At 42.1% G+C, this 27,998-nt stretch overlaps 1 protein-coding gene across 1 annotated transcript in view; it reads right to left on the bottom strand.

Moving 5' to 3' along the window:
• Positions 1-27,998, bottom strand: part of LOC124265357 (obg-like ATPase 1) — a gene marked incomplete at its 5' end in the record, with an annotated part of 191,500 nt that overhangs the window by 117,684 nt on the left and 45,818 nt on the right. The window contains one exon of the mRNA XM_046700132.1: positions 14,864-14,961. Within this exon, the coding sequence (XP_046556088.1) occupies positions 14,864-14,961 (98 nt within the window). The remainder of the gene's footprint in view (positions 1-14,863; positions 14,962-27,998) is intronic.

The following is a 27,998-nucleotide window of genomic DNA, read 5'->3' as shown; positions in this document are numbered from 1 at the left end:
ACACTGTCGTCCGTTGTGACGGGGAAACGAAAGATCCGGTAGTGTACAGGGGTCCCGACGCTGTTGAAAGATTTCTTAAGTGTTTGCAAGAGGAAGAAAAAATTATTAGGAACGCACTGTATAGAGTCGCTCCCATGCGTATGACCCAAGACGACAGGCTAGCTCACGCCTGTAGCTCTAACTGTCACGTGTGTGACTCACCACTTAACGGTGATTCGGTGAGAGAATCAATATAATCAATACGTGAAGGGTTACGACCCTAGCAAGCAAGCCAACCAATCACATTCTCTACCTAGACGCCAACAACCTGTACGGCTGGGCCATGAGCCAGTATCTACCCACAGGGGGATTCGAATGGGCGTCACATGTTGATGTTATGAGCATCGCGCCGGATTCGAACAAAGGTTATATCCTCGAGGTTGACTTGGAATACCCCAAGGCATTACACACATCACACAACAGCTACCCCCTGGCCCCCGAACGTATGAGGGTTAACCCAGACTGGATGTCTGAGTACCAACATAACTTGTTAGGTGGGCGTGTGACAGACGTTGAAAAACTCGTGCCTAACTTGATGAATAAGACCAAGTACATCGTTCACTATCGCAACCTACAGCTGTACCTGTCGTTGGGTATGAGGCTGACCAAAATACACAGGGTGCTCGTGTTCAACCAGAGCCCATGGATGGAGCCCTACATCAGAATGAACACAGACCTCCGAAAGCTTGCCACCAGTGACTTTGAGAAAAATCTCTACAAGCTCATGAACAAATCGGTGTTCGGTAAGACTATGGAGAACCTGAGGAAACGCGTGACCGTGAAGCTGGTTCGGTCGAATGAGGAAGACAAGCTCAGGAGACTGATAGCCAGTCCGCATTCAACCGTAGCAAAATATTCACCGGCTCTACCTGGTTGCCCTACACATGAAGAAAAGCCACATAAAATTCAACCGCCTGTTTACGTGGGGATGAGCATCCTCGATTTATCCAAACACCTGATGTACGACTTTTTACTACAACGAGCTTAAGAAACAGTACGGCGACAGGTGCGAAGTGCTGTACACTGACACGGATTCCCTGCTGATGGAGATTCGAACCGAGGACGGTAATGAGGACATGAAAAACACCTCGATTTGTACGACACCAGCGACTACCCCAAGGACCATGCCATACACAGCTCGGTGAATAAAAAGGTCCTAGGTAAGATGAAGGACGAGTGTGCCGGCACGCCCATAGCCGAGTACATAGGGTTGAGACCTAAGATGTACTCCATCCTGAAGGCCGACAATAGTGAGATCCGGAAGGCTAAGGGTGTTAAGAAGTACGTGGTGAAACAACACATCAAACACGCCAGATTCAAGGAAGCCCTGTTCAAGACCCGTACCTTTAGGCATAAAATGAACACACTTAGAAGTGATGGCCATAAGATATACGGACTGACAATAAACAAGACGTCCCTGTCACCTATGGATACTAAACGTTGGATAGCTATTGATGGGATAAACACGCACGCCGCGACGGGCATGAGAAAATTGAACCAAGAACATAGGTATAAATAAATACCCTGTCGGGCGACATGTCACGGAACCAGAGAAAGTTTGAGGCTATTTACTATAGCCCGCGTGGGTACTGGAAAGGAGCTAGCGCTGTAGATAAGTTGGCTAAAATGGCGCGAATACCCCCGGAGGAAGCCAAAGCGTGGCTTGAAAAACAAGCACTTTGGCAGATCTATTTGCCGCCACCACGCTATGTGCCTAGAAGGAAGTTTGGTATTAACATACCTAATAGCGTTCACCAGGCAGACCTACTGTTCCTACCCCACGATAAGAGGTATAAGTATGCCTTAACCGTAGTGGACGTAGCCAGTCGCTACAAGGAAGCCGAGCCCTTGACCACGAAAGATTCGGTCTAGGTAGCCAGAGGATTCGAACGCATATACAAACGTAGTCCGCTGACGTGGCCAACAGAGCTGCAAGTTGACCCAGGGCGGAGTTCATGGGTGCCGGTCACAACTGCTAGCCAAACACGCGATACAAAGGTCAGATGGCACGGCCGGAGCCCATCGCAGCCAAGCCATAGTTGAGAGATATAATAGGACTTTGGCTGAGCGCTTATTCGGACATCAGTATGCGAGAGAGATGGCCACCCCGGGAAAACGATCGACTGAATGGGTCATGAGGTTACCTAAGGTGGTGTCGGCAATCAACCATGAAGTCACCCGTCTCACCGGTAAAAAGCCGGCAGACGCTATCAAACTAAAATCAATAGTTGCACAGTCGGCCGCTCCTTTGCGTGGGAAGGAGAAGCAGATACCAGATAGGGCCCTAGTGAGGTATCTATACCAGCCTGGGGAACACGAGGGTGATAGTCGTAAGCGAGCCACTGATCCTATATGGTCAGTCAAAACTTACAACATAGATAAAGTGGACATGAAAGTAGACGAGCCGAACTTGTACTACTTGAGGGATGGGCCAGGTAGGGGGTTTGTGAGAGAAGAATTATTGATCGTACCGTACGGCACAGTGTTACCTCCTGTCAACACGGCATAGCGATGATGCAATGGTGCAATCCCAGGATAGACCCGTTAAACCGAGATACTCCAGTTAAGTCCCCGGTAGCTCAATCGGTTGAGTGGTGCGACCCATTATGTATAGTTTGCGCGAGCTATACATGTGGGTTCGTATCCCACCGTTGCCTCAGTGGATTCCTTGCAACTTTGTGTGATGTGAGGTGATTCGGTAAGGTATCCCGGAGTGGGGCACTCTCATGGTGAGAGAAAGGCAGCCGGCACAATTCCCAAGGGAGGAAGCGCAATACATTTCTATTTCTCCCTTTGGGAATTGTGGCTGCCGGGGACATTTTGCTTGAATTTTTTATAGGTTGGGAAAGCAGTAGGGGTAATGGTAGCAAGAGCTAAGGGTCCGACCAAAGCCTTATTTGGGGAATAAGGCTTTGCAGAGGCTTTTGTTGGACCTGGTCCAAAACCCCCATTACCTATACTACTACAGTCAATTGATATTACAGATTTACATGAAGCGCTACTAAAATGTCTCACACGAGATCAGAAAAATCTGATAATATAGAGTTGGTTATTGCTATTGTATATTCCTCCTTGTGACGACAAAGCTCTCTGAATTTGTTTCGAACTTTATGAAACTTTTGAAGGTAAGAAAAATCGCCAGACAGGCGAAATCTATCCAAAAGTTCATATTTATCTTGTTTTAAATTTTCAGAGTCATGATCAAACCATTGCTGTTTATGATTATCCCGTCTCCTCACAGAGTTCGAGTTCATTCCACAAGAAGATGCAGTTTTTTGGATAATGTCAGTCAGCATTTTTGCACCTAGTGATGGATTATCCATAGTAATCTCATGAAAGACATCAAGAGGCAGTGAGTTTAAGTTTACTCTTAAGGTTGAGTCAAACCTGTCTGCATGGGAAGGGCTCCACTTATATTTCTTAATCGCAATTGTATCATAATGCTCCGAGTCGTCAATCCTCTGGAAGAAACACTTTACCTGACAAACAATAGGCAAATGACATTTATGATTTCATTGTTGAGGAGAACCTCGACATTCTTATTATCACCTGGCTGCATCCGGCTGAGATGACCCCACCTTCACACCGTCTTGTCCACTGCCCCAGACACGGCACTACAGGCGACATAGTGGCCATCATACACAGATCATCTCTAGCTCTACAAGTCAACAGGAACAGTATGTCTCACAAGTCTTTTGAAAAGTTGGATGTCCTTGTCACATCTGGCCAGTTGACTGTAAGGTTGGTGTGCATATATCAACCCCAACCTTCAGCTTGCAACAAGCTTACTGATGACGATTTCATCAACGAAATAGGTGGTCTTTTTCGCTCTCAAGATAAAGACAAAATAGTGTATTTAAGGGACTTTAACTTTTACTTCAACTCACCAAAGAAAACGCTTGATCTTCTGCACTCCCATTCTCTTAAACAGTTTGTCAGTGAGCCTACCCACAAATCTGGGAACATTTTGGACTGGATTATTTCCTCACCTAGCTGCGGTATCATCAAAGATGTCCTTGTTCAGGATAGACAGATGTCAGACCACTCTGTGGTTGCCCTTAAGTTGGCTCTGATGAAATCACCAATTCAACCAACAATCATCAAGTACGTGTAGGAATCTGAAAGATATTGACTCTGAGGCCTTCAGAGAAGATCTAAAAGATTCTGACCTGGTATCTTATCTTAGTTTCATCTTATCTTATCTTATCTTCACCCCCCGTCATCTGTTGGTGATCCTGTGACATTGTACAACAATACCTTAGCGACACTTCTGGCTAAACATGCTCTGTCGGTGGAGAAGAAAAGACATCTACGTTCAAATGCTCCTTGGTACAGCAAGGTGGTATTTACAGCCATACAGAGACGACGTCAGGCAGAGCATCAATGGCGAAATTCACGACTGGAGGTTCATAGGCAGATATTTTGGGCTAGCTGAAATCAAACTATCTCTGTAATTGGTAAAGCTAAATGGGGTTATTGCTTGCAGGAGACAGAGAACTGTGCAGGCAAACCAGCTCGTCGTTACAAGTTTATCAGGCAGCTTCGTGAATATACACCAAATGATGAAGTTGTACAGGACAACAAAAATATGGCAGATTCAATAAATCAATTCTTCGTCTACACAGATTGACAAGATTCGTGAAGGACTGTCAGCTGACATGGAACAATCACCTTCTGTCAAAATTCCACATTTCACAGGTGAGAGAGTCGAGAAGTTTGACCCTTTTTCTGAGGATGAGATCAGAACTATTGTGACCAAATCAAAACCAACATCCTGTCCCTCTGATCCAGTTCCCACCAAGTTCCTTCTGGAAAATCTTGATCTGTTTTTGCCAGCTGTCACAGACATGTAATTTGGATAGTAGTGATTTCAAAAATTTCCACTCGGTATCGAATCTCTCTTTATTTCAAAAGTTGTGGAAAAGGCTGTCAGTGTCAGGCTGAAGGAACACTTGGACAATCATAACCTATTGGACAAGCATCAGTCTGCATACCGACAATGTCATAGTACTGAAACAGCTTTAACGAAAGTTTGCGACAAGTTGCGACGGAATGTAGATGGAGGTGATATAGCAGCATTGGTCCTTTTAGACCTCTCCTCAGCATTTGATACCATAGACCATAGTATCCTTTTAAATCTGCTGAAAACCCAGTATGGAATTGACGGCATAGTACTGAACTAGATAAGCTCCTATCTCTGTGACAGACGGCAGTGTGTAATGATAGGGAAAGACAGATCTGACAGCATTACTCTCAAAAATGGAGTACCACAGACATCTGTTTTTGGCCCTGTTGCTGTTCCTGCTGTATACTGGTCATGTTGCCAACATCACATCAGTCCACAACATGTCGCATCATTCTTATGCTGATGACACCCAACTCCTCAAGAAGATACCTTTGCAAAATCTAAGTCTTAGTTCGGGCGCTTGTGATTTCAAGGCTCGACAACTGCAACAGCTTGCTGTTTGGGATCAGTCAGAAGCTATTAGAAAAGCTACCAAAGTTGCAGACTACAGCCGTGCGTATCATCAGTCGGATTCCGAAACATCACACCTGTTTTTTAAACAGCTACACTGGCTCCTCATCAAGGCACGAAGTGACTACTGAAAAATAGTAAATGCTGGTTCTGGTTTCATAAGTTTAATTCATAGGTTCAGGTATCAAATACAGCTGCATGGCATCAAGGTGTCACACACACCCTCACTCAAGAGCACATGTTGTACATCTAACATGGCCTCAGATACAAAAGTCGGATTCAAGGGTGGAAGGTTATATTCCCTACAGTTACTGGGTGGATTATGAAAAGGTATCATGGAGCGGAATCGGATTCACAATTACTTCTCTTTAATAGCCGCCCCCAAATTTTGTCACAAAATTTGAAATAGACGAAGAAATTCTTAATTCTTAAGTCTTTCATTTTGAAGACAACTGAAAATTTCAGCTTTTAGTCTCTGAGCTGATACTTGAAAAAAAAAGAAAACTCCTTAGTCATGTATGTCATCTTGACATTATTACGAGGTCATCTCAATATTGATAGTCTTTCAGCATTTCAGTCACTCATTGTCCAGATCTGGCAGCTTTACCAATCTGGATACTGGTCTCCGATAGTCTTGTTCCCCTACTCTGATGCTGGCAGAGCGCACTCTCCTGTCTGAACCACTGAACGCGTCAGTGACTCGTCCAACCAACCACTTGGCACGTATCTGCTGGGGGTCCATGATCATAACTACATCACCTTCTTTTACATTGTCCTGATCTTTCTGCCATTTACCACGAGACTGTAGTGATGGCAGATATCTGCGTATGAAGGTCTTCCAAACTGATCTGCCAGTATCTGACTATGCCTCCAGCGCTTCTTCCCAAGCAATTCATCTTCAGGATAAACTACCTGAGGGAGTGACGCATCACATCTTCCAAGCAAGAGTGAATTGGGGGTGACTCCCCATCTTTTATCCTGTCGACGACCCAGTTTTATCCTCATAGGCCCAAAGCAGTCAACTCCAGTGGAGTAAAAGGCTGGTTTATGTAGGCGTAAGTCTCGCTATTGGCAAATCTGCCATCTTGGGCAACTTTGGGCTTGCTCGTAGCTTCTGGCATTCGATGCACTTCCTTTGGTGTTTCCGGACTGCTTCTCGACCTCGAAGGATCCACACCTTTCTGCGTAGTTCTGCAAGTAGTCGTTCAGGCCCATAATGGTGAAGTCTAGCATCAAAGTCCTTGATCATAAGCTTTGTGATTGTGTGATTTGGGTCTAACACAACTGGATGCTTGGCATTTTCCGGTATTTCTTCTGCTAGCCTCAGTCTGCCGCCTACTCTGATGATATCATTCTCCGCATCATACTCTGGTGCTAATTCTATCAACCTGCTCGTTGAGAGAATAGACTTTCCTGACCTCAGTGCTACTAGTTCCTGTGGAAAGCTCTCTTCCTGTACCTTACGTAATAGCACAGTTTCGGCAAGTTCCATACAGTCTACTGTGACTTGTGTGGTATCAACAGCCGCCCCATCAAGGCAATGTGCAGTTGCTTTGACTAATGACTCAAATGTAGAGTGCTTCAAAACGTCTGGTAGGTTCACAATTCTTGTTTGACACACAACTGTCTTTCTCAGTTCTGTTTCAGACTTCATGGTGATTTTATCACTTAACGTAGGAGGATATGAGGGCCACTCATCAGAGGGACCAAGGAGGAAGAACGGACCACTTTTCCATCTGGAAACAACGCACAGTTCATGTAGGAATTTACCTCTTGTGATGTCATCGGCTGGGTTTTCTTTTGTGTTGATATAGGACCAATTATCAACTGGAGTCAATGACTGGATCTCGGTGACACGAGTGCGAACATACACCTTATAGCGGCAGGAGTCAGATTGTAACCATTTGAGAACTGTTGTAGAATCACTCCAGAGGTAGGTATCACTGATAGGTAGGCTCAGTTCCTTGCTTAAGGTATCAGCAAGTTGGGCTCCGGTCAGAGCCGCACACAGCTCCAGTCTTGGCATTGAGATCTGCTTCATAGGAGCAACACGGCTCCGTGCAGCTACAAAGCTCAGACAGGCATCATCATTTTGGTTCACAGTTTTGAGGTAAGCTACCGAGCCATAAACTCGTTCTGACGCATCGCAGAAGACATGAAGTTGTTGGTGGGTTTCAGTGGTATCAAAATCAGGAGGTACATAGCAGCGTGGCACGTGAACTTCAGAGATTCTGCTAAGCTCCGATTCCCATAGTGTGAATTTTTCTCTAAGTTCTCCATTGCTGATCTCATCTTCCCAGGTTCTCTTGGATTTCCACATGTCTTGGATCAATACCTTGGCACGGGCAATGAATGGTGTCAGGTATCCAATGGGATCATATTGGGTGGCAAGTACTTGATATACTGCTTTCATGTTCAGTGTGTCATAGGAGACAGATCGGTATTTGTAGGACAGTGAATCAGAGTCACATTTCCAACAGAGGCCAAGAGCAGCTTCATCTGCATTATCCTGATTCAGGGTCGACCAGAGTTCGAAAGAGGTTGATTTAGCCTCGCCAGGTAGTTCAGCTAACACTTCAGGTACATTGGATGCCCATTGGCGGATGTTGAATCCACCTTCTTGTAAAACACGTCTCAGATTTGTGACCAGTTCTTTGGCTTTCACTGGATCTATTAAACTGTCAAGACAGTTGTCGACATAAAAGGCTTCCTTCACACACCTGGTGACTTCTGGGAATTGTTCTTGTGCGGTGATGGCATGCTTCAGCAGTGCGTATGTTGCAAAAACGGACTGCAAGTGGTACCGAATGGCAAAACTTGCCACTGGTATATGGTAGGTTCAATGTCAGTATTCATGTGTCGCCAAATGAATCTCAGTAATGGCTGGTCTTTAGGCAGGAGTCGAACTTGGTGAAACATAGCTTTTATGTCACCTGAAATAGCTATCTTGTTTCTTCGGAATCTCAACAACACACCTAGTAGAGAAGATCCAAGAGTGGGGCCTGGTATCAGTTGCTTGTTAAGACTTTCTCCCTTGTACTCATAAGAACAATTGAAAACAAGACGAGATTTCCCATTATGCTCCACAATATGGTGTGGAATGAACCATGATTCCTCAGACTTATTTGCTTCGTCCTCGCTGATCGCTCTGACATAGTTGGAATTGACAAGTTTCTGGATCTCATTGTTGTGAATTGTGGGCAATTCTGCTTTGTTCAGATGGTGTTTTTCTGTTCGTTTCAGGCTTGACATCACAGCTTCTTTGCTTTCATGAAGGGTAGCAGCATTGTTCCGTCGAAGTAGTGGAGTGGCATAGTGGATCTCATCATCAACTGTCATTTTGACTGTTTCACTATCCAGGATAGACAAGGCCTGTTTGTCCTCCTTTGACCTAATGACCTGTTTGCTTGAATAGGGTAATGTATCCATTTTCCACAGGTTCTCAACATGATGCATCGATTTCTCACTGTCCCTGGTCAGGCTTGTGAGAAAACAAGTAGTATGGGCGTTACTGACTTGCAACTGAGTGGGTCCCTGTACTGCCCATCCAAACTTGGTACGCACTGCGACCGGTGTGCCTGGAGGGCCAAACTTGACCGGCTCAACTGGAAGAATGAGGTTGGCATTATCAGAGCCAATTAGAATGGTTGGACATACATTGTGTATGTCGGGAAGGGCTGAACCTTGGAGATGAGGGTATTCTCTTTGAAGGGAATCAACATCATAGGAGTATTCAGACAGGGCAATATGGTCAGAAGTAAATACATCTCGAATTGTGAATCTCTCATTTGGCTGATCACGCGGGGAAATGTCAAAACTCACAGAATGGCCATGGCAGTCAAAAGTTCCACGCCGGATTGTAGACAGAAGAATGCTGGTAGGTGTCCTTGATAACTCCAGCTGATTGGCTGTAGACGAAATAATCATTGTCCTCATGGACCCATCGTCAAGAATAGCATAAGTCTGAAAACTGCAGGTAGGACCATGGAGAATGACTGGTACTATCTTCAGTATGATGCTTGCTGGATTGGTTGGCTGATCCACAAAAAGTTGCTTGACTTTAGTATGCTGGAAACTCTCTTTGATGTGATTGTTTGCATCATGTAGTATGGTGAGGTGAAGTTTGTTACATTTCATGCACAACTTCTTCAGGTTACACTGTTTAGCAGTATGAGCTCGTCCACAGTTCCAACACCTGCGCTTATCTCTCATCCAGTTGACAACTTCACGCACGGACAGTTTTTGGAATCCAAGCATGTGCTAATGTGATGCTGTTTGTTGCAGTAAGCACAATATCCTGTTTGTTGGTTCCCTCTTGCTCCATCACTGTTATGGGTAGCCTGTTGATCTAACTTGGAGGTATTTGAGTTGAAGACTGAGGTGGGCATCTGTGGTAAACTCCTCTTCACTACTGGAGTCGATGTATCTCGTACAGGCTTTGGGGCTTGATACAAACTGGCTGCCTTATGAGCAATTTTCTTGGCCCGAGCTTTCAGCTTCAACCAATCCGAGAAGTGAAGAAGATTGTAGGTCCTGTCTTTATCCAGACTCAGAATACCCTTGTTCAGGCAGTATTCAATAAATCCATCCCGGATGGTTTGTGGCAGTTTACTCAAAAGACAATCTACATGCGACCCACATCGAAGTTCAAAACCGTTGTCACCCTCAAGGGAACGAAGCATTCCAACAAGTGTATGTACAGAAAGAGTGAGATTTTCAAATGTGTCAAAGTCATTGTATCTCACAGTAGGAAGGTTCATGATCATGGCTAGTTCACTTTGGACCAACTGTCTTGGCTGACCATACGTTTCTTTTAGAGCTTGCATAGCACTAGTGTAGGGCTTCAAGTCATACAAGAAAGCCTTGGCAAGGCGCTTTGGAGAACCACCCAGTCTATCCAGCAGCACCTGAAACTTAAACTGCTCTGACAAATGGACGTGGCTATTTACAATACTGTCAAAAGCCATCTTGAGGACAGCAAAGTCTCTCTCCTTACCATTAACAAACGATGGCAGTGTAGGCTGGGGGATTCCATAGGATAAGGCAACCAATCGTTCTGTCATGTAAGGTTGATTAGGAGGCTGTGGTTCTTGGTGGGAAAGAAAGCTTTGTTGAGTATGGGAGTCAAACCTTGGGGAACGTGTCACATGCTGGACTTGAGGAAGCAAACCGGAATTAGATGGCAAATCGCCAGGTGTATGAGTGTAATTGTCAACAAATCCAGTCTGGATTCCACATTGAGGATTGATCTCAATACTCAATTCATTATCTGGAAGTAAGGATGTAAACACCGCTGCGTTTGGGTCCAGCAGAGACTCATGAGACAATGAGAGCTCAGTTTTAGGTGTCACAATGGCAGAGTTATGATCAAGCAACTGATCAACCAGTTCTACTTCTGCTAACATCCTCTCTGCTTGACGTACCTGCCTCTTACGGGAGACTTCCATCTGAAAACGCTCTCTTTCTTTCAAAGCTTTCCTTTCTTGCATCTGCGCCTGAATTCTAGCATGAATTATATCTTCCTCTGCCCTCTTTTGTGCCTCAAAAGCCTCATCTTCTACTCTAGCTATCAAAACATCTAAGTGTCTATCTTCACTCTGTCTACGTTTCAACTCCTCTAATTCAGCACGATTCCTTAATTTCTCGAGTTTTGCAGTTTGCTTTCCTGATAGACTTCTTATAACAGTGGTAAGACTGCTTGAAGAGTGTTTACTCACATTTGAACTTCCAGACCGATGTGAAGACTGAGATTTCCTTGACACTCTAGTTGACTTCTGTGACATTAGACCGAGTCCTCCTACTGCTCCTAAATCCTCTTCCAATGTTCCAGTATGAACACTCTTGTCCTTATTTACATCCTCAGTGTTAGGGATAGGCAAAGTTTCACACACATAGTCCTCAAGATAGGTTGGTGGCCTTCTCTCTCTTTTACTGGCCATAATTCCAATATTTCACAAAGTTCACAAAGTTCAAAATATTCAGCTATCCGGCTCGCGGGACCATGAAAAATAGTAAATGCTGGTTCTGGTTTCATAAGTTTAATTCATAGGTTCAGGTATCAAATACAGCTGCATGGCATCAAGGTGTCACACACACCCTCACTCAAGAGCACATGTTGTACATCTAACATGGCCTCAGATACAAAAGTCGGATTCAAGGGTGGAAGGTTATATTCCCTACAGTTACTGGATGGATTATGAAAAGGTATCATGGAGCGGAATCAGATTCACAATTACTTCTCTTTAATAACTACAACATCCTCTGCTTGACCTACATGGCCCAACAATGTCTTGCTCCCCCATATCTATCTGACCCGCTTACTCCTCACTCAAACAAACGCTGCCTTCGATCATCTAATCACGAGGTGCTGTTTGTGCCAAACTTCAGGCTTAAAACTTTTGGAAACCAGACATTTTCATATGCAGCCCCAGAGAGAGTGAGATAGAGATAGAGAGAGATAGAGAAAGAGAGAAAAAAAAAGAGAGAGAGAGAGAGTGAGTTATTATTTAACGTCACATCGGCAATATTTCAGCCACACCGTGGAGAGAGAGAGCTCCTAAAGACTGAGCCTAGGGAGTGGCATTCTGTCTAGTAAAACGGACCCGATAACAAAAATGGAACATAAATAGAATACGAAATCTCACTTACCTGGTCATGTGTCCACCACAGCCAATTGGGCGAAGGCATAACCAGGGTCAGGGGTCAAACATACTAGCTCATAATAGTGAACAATTAACAAATGTGAATTTACTCGAAATACATCCCCCCCTCCTCCCTTCAATTTATGAGAAAAAGGGTAGGAAAGGTTTCTTAAAACCTGTCACCAATTTAAATAAGACAGATAGTGTAAAAACTCAAAAGCTCAATCAGCTAGAGAGTTAGAACCGTGCCCACTGGTGAGAACTAACTGACTGACCGAACTTAACACTCTCGCTGGAGTGTCTATCAAGTTGATAGTGATGTATGAACGTACTCGGTCGGCAGCGTATGCTTGAGATGTAGCGACTGCTCTATCCAAATGAGCCTTCAGACCTTCAGGAGGTACACGACCTTTGTGAGTATAACCCATACAAATGGCAGAGACAAGCCACCTAAATATGGTTTGCTTGTTTGCCGGAAGACCAGCCTTACCCCCGCCACAACAACAAAACAATTGATTATCCTTAAGGATATCCTTTGCTCTCAGCAAATGACTGAAGGTTGAAATCCTGGTTCCCCCTGATTATGCTTTGAGAAACAAAGCAGGTGCCACATCAGCCTCACACACTATGATACACTGGAATACTTTTCAAAGTGGCATAAACCCAATCCACTCACTCAGTTTGATTCTTGTCATAAATCTAAAAGGGATAATTTCATAATAAATTAAGCCCTGTTTCATAATCTTGCCTCAGCGGCCTTCACTTGACACAGAGGTCAATCAAAGGAAATTCTGTCAAGACCAAGCCCTTCAGATCATGCATTCAAATATTTAAATATATCCTCACATAAACCTTCACTACTTAATTAATCCTTTCACTGATCCACTTTGAAAACATGCACTAAAAGTCTTGTAATATTTGACAAAATGACAACAGAAATCAAAGTAAAGGGGCACTGACCCAGAGCGATTAATGTTTCTAATGACGAAACCAAGCTGCAGGCTAGTGACTACCTGCTCCCTCGACTGTGACAGACACGGGGGCTGGGCTTCTGTCCACCATGGCAGAATTTCTACAACCTAAACAGTGGGCCATTAGGAAGGGTGGATGCCCATCAGATGCCGTTACTTGAAAATATCCCCTCCAGTTCTTGTCTGATTTTAGTATCCCAGCAGTGTAGGCTTTTTCAGATTTTCTAATGCTTGGATGGTATAATGCCATGTCCAATTTGATCCTATTTCTGTGCTTTTCACCTTGATATTTAATCATGTCATGTACAAATATTATGTATATTACCTATGCTATGATATTAAAAACACACGTTTGATGTATTCATAAACTAAACAACCCCACTTTGCCATTGCTAGAAAAATCTGAAAACGTACTTATGTAAATAGGTATATACAGTTTTTGACTAAGTGCACAGCAAATGCTTACATGCATTTCTTATGCAACAAAGAAGTTCCGCTCGCATCCTCGAAACAGTGCCGGCCATAAGGTGTTTTTTCAGGCAATCAAACTTGCATGCAATAGAGCAATTACTACTCTCTTGCTGTAAGCCTTGTTTGGTGGTAAACCTACACTTGGTATTTGTCATCATTCACTTGATGGTCAGTTAATGAATTTATTACAGGTATAATTAGTGGTAACACCACTCAGATTACCCAGCAAAAAGTTCCCATTTGGCATTTCTCATGTCTGGAGTAAATACTCATCATTATAAATGAAGGTCTGAACTGGCAAATGTATTACATCTTATGTAATATGCGCATGGAAGTGCAGCAAGAGGAATTATCAGCTGAGTTACAAAAACAAACATCGATCAAAGGATTACTGATAACACGTTGATTGATTAATTACTTTTATCTTGCACAGCAAAAGGTAGTGTTTATGCATGTAGATTTACTAATCTGAAATATGATTCATTTTGGCAATCTATAGAATGTCTAGATATTACAGTCATGTTATAAATGCACTTTATTAAGTTTCAAAATGCATACAAATATGATAATAAACTAATTGGGATTATAAGACAAAATATAAAGACGTAAATTGACTTCGTTGTTTTTCAGGCCTAACATTGTTTACCACTGGCAGATGGTTAAACTTCAAAATGTTTTCATTTGTTATCAAACTAATGAAGATGGAAATATTATCGAGTAAAAAAGATTTCATCTTTGTTGATCAGTCCATACTTATACTATCAATTGTGCATGCAGGTGGTGCAGCAAAGGTAATGAACTAGTCAAGAATTCTGGGATATCATCCGGGTAGTCACGGGAGAAAATCAGTAACAAAAGCAACAACCAGTCCAGGGAAATTGCTCCGAGATGATCAAACACAACAATGGCCCACAGTCACAATCATTGTCATTGTAAATATTCATTACTAATAATGTTCTCTTGTTCTTTGACTTAAAGCTGGTCACAAGTTCTCAGACCTGTGACGATCTGGGTTAGAACTTATCTTCACCCATGCATGTCAAAAGAGGCAACAAAAAGGATCAAGAGATCAGGCTCACTGACTTGGTTGATGCATGTACACCAACTACATGGGTCGATGACAAACATAGACCCTCAGCATACAGCTGCAAAATTAAACAAACAACAAACGAAAACATATTTCATTCTGTCTATACAAATTGTGATCAAGTTGATGGATTGGAATTTTTATTCTATATTTGTAACTCAAACATGTTGCTACAAACCTCTTATTTTTCTTCCGAATGTAATCCTTTTCAGACAGATTCACCAGATATATCACAGGTTTTGCTGTTAGATATAGAGACTTGTTCAGTTCCTCAGTCTGAAAAGACACACAAAAAATTAACACTGCACTGTACTTTACCAAGTTATAAAGTCAACTGTTTATAATGTATTCTGCATAAATACAAAGGAGAAAAGATTGAGACTGAGATGAGTTATCAGTGCCAATTAGGAACAATTACATATATTGTTAGTTATTGTTAGTAAACTTACCTCTGGACTATGGTTCCCTAATTCCTTTGGAATATTGTAACACTATCCCTAGTAATATATGTTATATTTGGGATTACACCTTCTTAGTAAAGTACAGATTCTAGTACTTTTTGGGTTGAGTCCAATCTGGGATTCGAACCCACACCCTCAGAGTCAGGCACCGAATCGCCAGCACACAAAGTCAGACGCCTAGGCCGCTCAGCCACCGCGGCTTCCACAAAAATGGAAGTCGGACAACTGGTAGTCTAGACTGTGGACTTTGTGTACCCCTCTGATAAGTGTTAATTGGCATGGCTTTCTAAAATGGCATTGTGTATTTCACTATCCCTAGTGTCATTGCTATCTCTAGTGGTATGCCTACCTAACTACAGAGTTACCTCCCCTACCTCTGACATCACTTCAATGTTATTTGAAACCCTTCACAATTTTTCTGGAAGGACAAAATATCTTATAGAAGGATTCGCGGGAGGAAGGGCGGGACGTATAACCCATAATCCAGAGGTAAGTTTACTAACAATTACTAACAATACATGTAATTGTTCCTAATTATGGCGTAAACATTCCCTCTGGATTATGGCTGCCTGAATCCCACATAAGGATGGGGGTCTATCCCTAGAAGAAGAATCCTTATATACCACTAGAGAACCAAGATCAATCCTCCTTATCTTTCTAGGATAACTATGACTTAGTAGTTTTAATGTGCTGCTTGAATTCTGGATTGTGAGGGATGCTAAGCTCAAAAGTATTGTGAGTAGCCTGTATCTTCTCATTCCTGGATTTATACTCCAAACATATTCTAATTCTCCTAATTATTGATTTCCGGTCCTCTGACATCATCTCCAGTCTTCTAACATCACTTCCGGTTCTGTGACTCCATTCCACTTTAAAATTCATCCCGCTATATTATTGTGTATGTTTTAACTAAATCACCAGTAGATCGCCAGGAAACGTGTGCACAGCCGATTGTTATTTCCGGCTCTATATACCAGACAAATACACGCGGTAATCTTAATCCCAGCAAAAACAAATTAGAACTTAAAAGGTAAATAATCTTGTCTAGTAATGCTGAATTGCAAATTTGACGTCTTTACTGACAAAGTCGTCTTCTCTGGTTTGTTTGTTCACACAAAGCGATACAATGTCATTTACCCCCTGGAAAAAAGTTTGACGAAAGTGTTACCCATAAATAAGCCAACCCCCTTCTAGAGGCTGCATTTTTTTATCCTCAAAATTCAGCTTATCTACAGTAATATATGACATACAAGTCCAGCGCTGATTTAAGGGCAAAAGAGTGGGGAAGAGACAGCTTGGGGGTCCGTTCCGGCGGTAAACAACCAGATGATCCCAGTTCCACCCGTAATTCCCACTCTGGTTCATCAAACTGAGGTGGGGCCGTGCTTGGGTAAAGTCCGTGTATTAACTCAATTTTCTCCCTAAGAGACCAAACTAGCGCAAAGTCCTCCGCCTATGTGTCCATGGGTTGAACAGTTAATAACCCCTCTTTCATAATAAAGTCTGGATGGGAGAATGGATAAACGGAAGTCCCCTCTGAGTCACAGAGGTCAGGTACCAGGGAATGATTGGCAGCTTGTCAGTATCAATGTGGTCCATAGGCCCCGTGTGTATCCCGCTTGGCACTTGGCTGCTAGACTGTTGATCCGTAGACCCGTTATCTTCCGTGGATATAGTGGTAGGCTGCCAAGAGCCAGGCCGGGAAACCCAAGCCCCAGGCGTGGGACCAGTCCAGCACTCCAGTCCCACTCCCTTGGCTTCTCCCCATGTGGGGAATGGCCTTCTGATCCAGTCAGAGCGTGATACCCGGCTTTCCCAGGTAGAGCACACCTGAGTTTCACAGAAACTGACTCTTGCCCCTGGCTGTTGCTATCGTCAACCCAGTCAGTGCAACCAGTGGTCGTCTTGCCATAATTATGTGCCTCATCAAAAAATCTCTGGAGAGAATTCATTTCAGCCTCATTCCGCATCTCCAGGTCGGGCATAGATTGACTGACCGAGGCTTGCAAATCAGCTTTAAATGATGTCAATAAATCAGAGATGGCCGACATATCCAAATGAGAGGCCTCAGATTTAGATCTCGATCTAGATTTGGATTTAGATTCCGATTTCAGAGATAAGGAAGGGGATGCCAGGGAGGGTTTTTTAGCCCTACTGCTTTCTGATGATGGCGAACTTTTGCACTTTTTAGTCTGAGATCTAGCAGTGTCCATACTAAACCAGTCTTTCTCAGAGAGTTCAGAACGGCAAAGATCCTGAGGCAAGGGGTCCCTGTGAAACAAGATAAACATAAAGAGTGTGGGTCTAAATCTGACATGAACTTTTGACACTGCAAGCATTTGTTCTTAGCCATACCTAAAGTAGAAGACATAGGGACAAAGAGAAAAACGGGCGAGAACAATTAAATTACAGATGGGAATGCAAAAATTTGATTGTCCCTAAGACCAAGGCGACAGAATTAACTATTAAAGATCACATATACTCTAGGGGGGTACAAATACATGAATCACTAATTGGCATCGTTATAAATGAAACCCTGTCATTAAAACTACTCTTTTCGATCTTTAATTAACTTAAATCGACCTTTTTGACAACAGTGCACAATTCTCACACGCAAACGAAATTTCAACCAATCAGAGCGGCACGTCTCTGTGACGTCATATGAGGAATAGATATGATGGCCGATGCAGAATTCATGTACATTTCAGGGGGTAAATATCTTGTTTACAGGTTTGTATAAACCTGAAATCGTGACAACTGTTGTGAAAAATGAAGGCTATATGTTCTCACAATCTACTGTCATTTAATTTTGTCTCCTGCTTTGCCTAGTTACAACTTGTTTTCATAGACAATTCCGTCAAAATTGCTTGGTGTCGCTAGGCCTTATTTTATCAGCCTCGCTCATCACGGTTACAGTTAATTTCTTCAACCTAAACAGTGCGACATTAAGAAGGGTGGATGCCCATCAGATGCAGTTATTTGAAAATATCCCCGATAGTTCTTGTCAGATTGTAATAAAGTATCAAAGGAGTGTGGGCTTTTTCAGGTTTTCTAAAACCTGGATGGTATAATCAGGGAGACTATATAAGGGGGAGTGGTCACTCCTCGGAAAGCCCCTTAGCGTATGCCTCGGCTCGTCACGTGACCAGTGTAGGCAATATGGCAGCAGCGTAGTTTTTAAGATTGAGCCCGGTTTATTTTCAACAGCTGATTACATAAGCTGAGTGTTGTGACAACTGAAAACCTACATGTAGAAGATAAGTTACCTATTCTGTCACTTCATTTTAAGTCAAATAATTGTTATTAGTGTCAGTATTAGTACAGTAGATTTGTAGTAAAGTTTCAAGTTGGCATGTTGTAGCTCACTGGCTTCAATTCTCAGTACACAGCGAAGAAAGACTAAATTATATCGCTAAAAACTTCTTTCACATATTCATTTAATTTTAGGAAGGGAAATAAACCTTTAGTTGAAAGGTGTTTGCAAGAAATAGTGATAGTTTTATAACTAAAACAAATTTGTTGGGGTGTATTTGAGCAGAGACAATATAATCATATGGTCTCTGATTTGAGGTGTGTGAAAAATATGACATATTGTAGTGTTATCGAGTAGTACTGCCTGCTCGACTAGTCACGCCTTACAGCTACGGGCGACTAATGTCACGTGGTGTACAGCAGACGATAAATAAAGATGGCAACCTAACACAACGTGCTTGTCGTCTGTCGTCCATAGTAGCGTGTCCAACGCCAAGTTCCAAAGAACCGCGACAGCATTAGACGCTACACTGGTGTCAGAAGTGACTAGTCTTCGCAAGTGCCTTCTGTACGGGGTTAGACTAGACGGTCTGATCTATCCTCTGTACAACGATTCTGAAGCGGTCCTGTCCCTTCAGCGGCTTCGGCGGACTCCGGTGAGATCGTTCTTAATCCCGTAACTGCACAAGAAGATATTGTCAGGAGCGTAAAATACTTGTTCACGATTAACCTTGTACTTATCTTTGAGTACAATTTGCTTTTCATTGACAATTTCTTGGGATTTTCATTCAATCGACATTTGAACTGACAGGTTGTCAGAAATTTCTCTGCTGTGTTTTGGCGATCCGTCCTTGTTTCCTGTTATCTAAGAACTGTGCTCGGTTTGGACGATACGTTCATGTTCCCGGACATAAATTCGTGGTTTTAATGTGAATTTCTTGCATTCATCATACATTTTCGCAGAGTTACATCACAAATTGTGTTCATTGTTGTATTTGAATATGATTGGTGTACTTTTCAAGACTATTTCTCAACATTACATGTTAAATGAGTGTCCATGATTTATTTCACTTTGTGAACTCAAAATCCAGAGAGAAAGTGATAACGGTGTCTGAACCAAGCAGATTTGCAGTGCTTTTAAGTGACAGTAAAGGCTTCTACTTAAAACGGCTACTTAAATCTTCATCTAAGCTTCCTCTGGACTTTCTATGCATAAGTGGAGCAAATGCCAAAACATTAGTTGATGAATTAGACAGGAAACTTCCACCTCTTATTGAACAGAAACAGAAAACAGCTATTGTGTATGTATGGATTGGCACTTGTGACGTAACCCAAAAGTGCAAGAGTTCAAAGATAATTAATGTGACCTGTTGGAATAACTCTACTGTAGACTCAGTGCATAGTGAGTTGTTAAGAGCTAGGGACATTGCATTGAAGCTAAACTGCAGAATCAAGTTCATTGGACTTCCCCCCAGTATCTGTATCAGTTTGGAACGAAGTGAACGCCAATCAGAGACAGCCAAGCTGGATACACTCAGATACAGAAGTGGCAAGACAAACCAAACTGATTAATCATCACATTGTCAACCTAAATACATCCCTTGGGAGGAACTCGCTACAGTTTCAACTTGACGTGTTCAAAACACGGAGAGGACGTCCTCCCCAGAACAACATTGGGAAGCTAACTATCGACGGGGTCCACCCTGGTGAAGTTCTAGCCAGGAAGTGGCTTAAACGTCTAGAGTTGGATGCAGTAGACGAGTGTTTTGACCCACAGTTCCAAATTGCTGTGGACCCACAGGAGGTCCTAGCTGCTGCATTCTTTCAGGATGGCAAGTGTGGAAGACCCCACAACCAGCGAGGTTTGCGACACAAGCCATTCCTTCCAGGATGGCACTCTCTGCAGCCTAGTGATGGAGTTCAAAGAGCTTTTTCGTGACACGGCTGCTGAAAGACAAGATGGCGCCAGGAACAGCAGGTGCAGCAAGCCTGGCTCCAAAGAAGGATGGAGGAAGACAGAATGGAAGTAAGGCGTTGTCTTCAGGAAATGCATGAGACAGTGGCAGTAAGACTCAATGAGGTGGAAAAGATCAGAGAAGACTCTGTATATTCAAAAGGAGATGCTGCAGCACAACAAAGGAGCAGTACACCAAGGCATTCTGTATTCAATCCTGAATTGTCTGTGATCAATTCTTTCCAGTCATCTGTCCAACGGAACAGACAATTTCAAACATCTGATGCAGAGCAAACAAGCGTTCCACAAGCACCACTTGCGCATGGTGGGAGCTCAACACCAGCAGCTCGACAAGGCGGATCCTTCCTGAGTTTTGCCAATAACCGGTCTGTATTTGAAGATGTCCCGCGTCCTAAGCTAGCGGCATTTGACGGCCAAGAAGATTGGGAGGTTTTCTTTTATCCGTTTGAACGTATGGCTAGAAGATATCAATGGTCCAACGCCGAAAAACTTGAGCGTTTGCATGACTGTATGAGAAAAGATGCTGTTAAGTTCATCTGCACATTGCCAGTTGTTGTCCAAGACGACTATGATGCACTTGCCCAACATCTCTCTGACAGATTTGGACGTTCTGATTCCAAACCTTATCAAAAAGGATCAGCCAAAGTTGGACAGTAGTTGTTAAAACTGTGGAGAAAGTGGACATTTTATGAGGGATTGCCATAAAGAAAAGAGACGAAATAAAGATGGCAACCTAACACAACGTGCTTGTCGTCTGTCGTCCATACTAACAGTGATAGTTTTATAATTTAAATTTTTTTTGTTAGGGTGTATTTGAGGTGTGTGAAAAATATGACATATCGCCGATCTGCCATTGAAATACTACAGGGTGTTGTTTCTAGCTATTGTTCAAAAACATCTTTCACATACACCTTCAATTTTTTTGAGGGGAATATACCATCAGGTGAAAGGTGTTTGCAAGTACCGGGTAATAGTGATAGTTTTATAATTTAATTTTTTTTTGTTAGGGTGTATTTGAGGTGTGTGAAAAATATGACATATCGCCGATCTGTTCTGATACGCCATTGATGCTTGTGATGCTTGAGTGTTATAGTTCTAAAACTTCTTTCTTTCTTGTTGATCTTAGTATGTGACAAAACTGGAAAGGTGTTTACAACGCTTTGTGATAGTTCTAAACTTTGTTTTTGAGGGGTCTGTAACAGTGTCAGTTAACATTCTGTCAATGCCCATGCCATTCCACACATGCAATAAGATATCTGAATTAGTTACTAATGTAAAAAAATGTTTTTAAAAAAAGGACAGCTGATGTTAACACATGTGTTCTACCAATAGTTTTGCGTTCTTTAACATGTTTGGGCAGGGATGGCCGTGGTGTATCATTTATTCTTTCATTCATTCGCATATGTATTTCTTTCTTTTGTTCTTTTTCTTTACTTCTTTCATTCATTCACATATAAAAAATTCTTGCTCTTAATTCATCATTCAGTCATTCATCGTAAAATTCCGACTGATACAATACACTGGCTGATGTACTGTTAAACGCAGCCGAAGTTGCGCTGGGAACGAACCAAGTCACTGTGTGCGTTGGAGCATGACAAGGCACACGCTAATTAGTACAAATGGGAAAGAAAGCAAGCGAGTGACCTATCCCTGTTGTAGAGTATCCCTGGTATAATGACTGATCCAAATTGATCCCATTTCTGTGGATTTTTTTACCACGATATTTAATCATATCATGTAAAAATATCATGTCTATTACGTATGATATTAAAAATTGACATTTGATTTATTTGAATCAGTAAACTAAACAACCCTACTTTGCCATTGCTAGAAGAATCTGAAAATTTACTTAGGTAAATAGCTACATACAGTTTTAGCACATAGCAAATGCTTATATGTATTTCTTATGCAACAATGAAGTTCTGTTCGTATTCTCAAAACAGTGTCGGCCCATAAGTTTTCACATGCAATTGAAATTACATGCAATACAGCAATTAATACTCCCTTGTTGTAATCCGTGTTGTAAACCTACACGTTATTTGTCATCATTCATTTGATGGTCAGTTAATGAATTTATAACAGTATTATAACATAATTAGTGGTAAACACCACTTAGATTACCCGACAAAGATTCCCATTTGGCATTTCTTGTGTCTGGAGTAAATACTCAACATTATAAACATCGATCAAAGGATTAACCGATAACATGCTGATTGATTAATTACTTTTATCTTGCACAGTGGATTTGTCAAAAGGTACTGTTTATGTATGTAAATTTACTAATCTATACTGAATACACTCTGTCGTGTCTGTGTCTGTAAAAACAAGGTCATTCTTTCAAAGGATTAACCGCCAATACATTGATTGATTGCTCATTATGGGCTAACTAAATTACTTTTTTTAAAGAATGGCGGACATTATGCAATTAGTTGCCAGGTGTGCTATCTTGGGTGAGACCGCCTCCGTGGTGTAGTGGTTAGAGCGTCCGCCCGGACAGCGGAAGGTCGTCGGTTCGATCCCCGACCGCGTCATACCAAAAGACGTTAAAATATGGTACTTGTTGGTCCCTGCCTGGCGCTCGGCATTAATGGGTACAACAAGGACTGGTCGGCTCGGAGTCAGTATAATGTGTCTGAGTGGGGTATTCATGCTTCACTGCGGCATGGTATCTCAGTGGGCTAGCACTATAAAACCAGCTTCAGTCTGGGCTAGTACAAGCAGACGCACATACTTATGCACGTCGTCATATGAGCGAAATATTCTCAAGCACGACGTTAAACCCAATTTCACCTCACCTCACATCTTGGGTGACCAATAAGACTATACACCAATGTGAAATACCTGAAATGATATATCACTTTTTTGTATATTAGACTGTTAAAAGACACATCACTTTGAACAGCTGCAGATGAATGTCATATCACTCGTTTTTGTGGATATTGATGGATACATTCCTCGAACAAGGTAATAGCCTGACATTGTTCCTACAACTTTAAAGGTCACATGCAACGTAAAATACAACTTTGCAGATTCTGATACCTTTTGGTATGGACTTACCGAAACAAATCGTCAAAAAATGCAAATTCAACTTATAAAGTTGAAAAATAACGGGATGAAAAAAAATGCGCGAAATCGTAGTTCAAACGATTCACTAATTTTCCCCCAGCGTTTGGGGGGAATTCAAGTGGTTTCAACAGCTGGGCTGCGCTCATAGCACGTGCGCAGTGAAATAGGTTCGCGCAGCTTGAAATCGGGTTGTCCGGTGAATACTCGGTGAAGGCTTTGGTGTGAGCTATTTTTCTAATGTCGTTGTCACAGACAAAACTCAATGTCTTGTTTTATTGACACCTGTGTGTCTGCCTGCCTGTCTGCTAATGACAATATTCAATACACAGCTGATATCACTGACCACATGCAATTTGAACTTAACACCAATCAGGCTATATACCATAAACAAAATGCATTGATTTATGGCCCGAGTTCGGTCTCTGTCACATTATGTAATTACACAGACAGGCAGGTGTGATACTTGAACACATGGCATGTTATGATGTCTGTTGATTGCAAAATGTTATACACAAAAAATGAGCATGTATTTACAAAACCCAACATCTCTATATATACAAACACAATGAGCCGTGTGGGCATCTGCAAATGAGGATTGTATATTATATGTCATGAATAAGTGATAATTGTGTTTTAATTATGTTTGATTTTTAGGCTGCATGTGACCTTTAATCTGTTTTAATTTAAATATTTGCAATTTGTTTTTATTCATTTGTCGTAGCATTCAACAGAATCATTTTTTTCGCCGTGAAGTCTAATGAGACAGACAACATACACTAGGGCGTGTGTGCAAATTAGGATTCACATTGGCTATAAAATGTCTAGATATTACAGTCCTGTTATACATTCACTATAAGTATCAGCAGATCGTCTGCTTTTTATTTAGTTTCAAAATGCATACAAGTATGATAATAAACTAATTAGGATTATAAGACCAAATATAGAGAGACGTACATTGACTAGTATCTACATACTGGTGCGTGGACATTAACCACGTGAATGTAGCAAGAAATGCATTGCGCAGTATTGTCACTTCGACCCCCACCTCGCTTCCGTGGAAGAAATCGTTATGTTACAAGTTGTGTCATGCAAAATCCTTTTGGTCATGATTCAAATACATATGTAACTACGAGTAGAAAATAGTTTTGATTTTCTAACTTGATGAAAACAAACCATAATCTCGTGAATTCTAATAGACTTTAGCCCGTGACTTTACGATTTCCATAAATGGCGGCGCCCCGTCGCAAACATCCGCCAGTCTGAGGATAAATGCTGTTTAGGTTTGTTTTCACCGAGTTACAAAATCAAAACTACTTTCTACTGGTAGTAAAATATGTATTTGATTGATGGCCAATAGGAATTTGCATGAAATAGCTTATAACATAACAATTTCTCTCATGGAATCGAGGTGGGTGTCAATATAATTCTACTTACAATATTATTGTTACTTCGACCACAACCTCGCTTCCCGAGGAAGAAATCGTTATGTTACAAGTTGTGTCATGGAAAATCTTTATGGTAATCAATCATATACATATTTTACTACAACCAGTAAGTAGTTTTGATTCTTTAACTTCCCTGAAGCGATCTGACTGACTGAGTTTGGTTTTAAGCCGCTTTTAGCAATATTCCAGCAACATCATGGCGGGGGACACCAGAAATGGGCTTCACACATTGTGCCCATGTGGGGATTCGAACCCGTGTCTTTGGCGTGATGAGCCAACGCTTTAACCATTAGGCTACCCCACCGCCCTGAAGCAATCTGAACACAAGTAAGTCATCGTTTAGGCTTCCACAACGCTCGCTTCGCACTCACAAACAACCCATTTAACACGAACTGCGGCAACATCTGGCAACATCTCCTTTGACAATACCCCATATCATTTCAATGGGGTTAAGGTCACAGTGATAGGGTGGAAGTCGCAGAATATCGTGACCCTTACTTTTTATGTAACTGTCAACTTTGTAGAAAGGTTCACCTTTGTGGCTTTTTAAGATCTCATATAGCTGAGGCTTCGTTGCCTTTGAAGGCCGTGCGATCTGAAATTTGTCGAGCCATGATATCATATCACCTTTTTGACTGTTCGATGTCGGGGGCTTTACTGTCAGGGTTCTGCACACTGTGGTATGGGGCATTGTCCATTACGTTAAAAGACTTCTCTGGTAGAGCTGGTACCAACTTGTTTGTAACCCAATCGAGGAAAACCGCACCATTCATCTCGGAATGGTAGTCTCTGTTATCTGTGGACTTTGCCCTGAATACCAAGTCGCAGCCTGGGAGAAAGCCTTTGCTGGAGCAACCAGCATGGAGAATGATTAGTCTCTCTCCTTTCCCTACAGGCAGCTTTCTACGTGACCCCTTATCACCCCCATCGGGTACCCACTGACTGCTGGCAGTGTGCGAGGCATTGACCCAGGTCTCGTCCAAGTACACTGGCTCGAACCCTTCCTCGCGCTACTTCTTTATAACCCTGAGAAAATTATTTCTCAAGCGAACGATATCAGGGGCGTTCACAGAGTACTGACCTATTCTCCTCCGAAATTATCTTATAACGATACCCGAAAGAGTGTAAGAGTCGCCAGAGTGTGTACTTTGATACTCTGAGGTTGTGTTCTAGCTTCAAATGCTTTTTTAAAATTTTCAGCGACATGTATTTGTTTTCAGAATAGAGCTTGTTGATAGACTGCCTAACAAGGTTCTTTTGACAGTTGTCCAAATGTTTTAATTTGTGTGATTTTGACACGACCCCTACCTGCTTCGCATCACCCTCACAATGTTTGTGTTCCAAAACATTTGTCAGTACCCTTGCTGATACTCCTAAAGCTTTTGCTGCCCGCTTCCGGAATTTATTAATGGCATAAAATGGTTTGCCCCTTTTGGCTTCAGCACGGAAAAATCCTACACTTTAATCATCAACTGTTTCACCGCCAGCATTCAACTTCATTTTTCATCAGGCATGTGTATCCCGTGCACGACGAGATAGTGGCTTTTCAGTTTCTGCGGTTTCACCCCGCCGCGACAAATAACAACTTTTGCGTTTTCAATGATGATAGTTTCTTAAAGAACTTTTTTGGTGGAGTCCAGAAAATTTTCAAATATAAGAAAGCTGTTGGGTATTAGTAAATGATAAACATGTGTACTATTTATATTTATGTGGCAATTTTGTACAATGATAAAATTTGCAATTCATCGGTCCGTTTCTGACTCAAACGGACTGTAGATAGTGTTGAATTTGGTAGAGTGGATAATATTTTCCTATTATTTGCCAGTCATAATTGAATGTTAACCCTAGACCCTGTACTTCTTTCTATATTTTATATTGTTTATGCTGGAAAAACAATCCTAGTAGGACTGACTGACTGACTGAGTTTGGCTTTACGCCGCCTTTTGCAATATTCCAGCAACATTACGGTGGGGGACACCAGAAATGGGCTTCACACATTGTACCCATGTGGGGATTCGAAATCCTAGCAGGAAGTAACTCCTTTAGTTAAATGGAAACTCAACAACCTAAAAAAATCTATAATAATGTTTTGATCAAAGTGTACATTGTAAAAACAAGCATGCAAAATCTATAATCTTGTTTTGATCAAAGTGAACGTTATGAAAACAAGTATGCAAAATCTATAATCCTGTTATGATAAAATTGAACATTATGAAAACACATTTGGAGAACCCAGTGATTGAGTAAGCCAGTCAACATTAGTATTCTGATCAAAGTATTTCTGTACAAATGTGAAAACCATCTCGTTAAGTAGTATATCTAATGATAGTCCGGGATCAAGTCCAACAAAAGCCTCTGCCAAGCCTTATTTCATAAATAAAGCTTTTGTCACGCCCTTAGATCTCGCCACCATTGTATCTACTACTTTTGAGCCCCCGTTAATTTCCCGCCCACACGTGGCACTATGTCTTGTGAAACAGTTTAATGTTTCGCACCCCTTGTTCTATGTACTTTTTTTTCTCGTCTTCACCGATAGCAGACTTACGAGACTTGAGCCGGATTTCTTGTTTCATCTTACGGTACTTATCGAGTTTAGAGAGGATTGAACGAGATTCCTCCTCTGAGATCTTACTGTCAGTGAGTGCTGTAGAAATACGCCACTTACCGTGGTTCAGCTTTGCCTCAGCCAGAATCCTGATCTCATCGTGTTTCAACGCTTTACGATGCAGCCTGCGCTACACAAACTTAAACACCAATCCGCCAACCCTGACACCCCAGCTGTTATTTCGATGCCTAGCACTGCGGTGCAGCTATGATGGTAGCCAACAACCCAATACCTACTGCCCCTAACCCCATACTGGCAGCCATAAAGGGCGTATCAACCCCATCCACGACATTGGAAGCTCTATGGTACTTCTTATACAATGCTGCCCGTGTGTCGCGGGTCTTGTTCTAGTTGGCGCTTTTATGCCGCGATAACTGGCTCAAAGCGAACCCGCTTCACGGTTTCCAGTGGCTTCGGACTTCCTCCGCGACTGGGTACAGCCCCATCCTGTGTGTATATAATATATTCTAAAAAGATCTTTAAATCGCATCGACATTTAATTCTTGCAT

Source organism: Haliotis rubra, unplaced genomic scaffold (genome assembly GCF_003918875.1).
Source record: "Haliotis rubra isolate DU_JTF1 unplaced genomic scaffold, ASM391887v1 Scf1210, whole genome shotgun sequence".
NCBI lineage: Eukaryota > Metazoa > Mollusca > Gastropoda > Lepetellida > Haliotidae > Haliotis > Haliotis rubra.
This window is presented reverse-complemented; position numbering and strand designations above follow the sequence as displayed.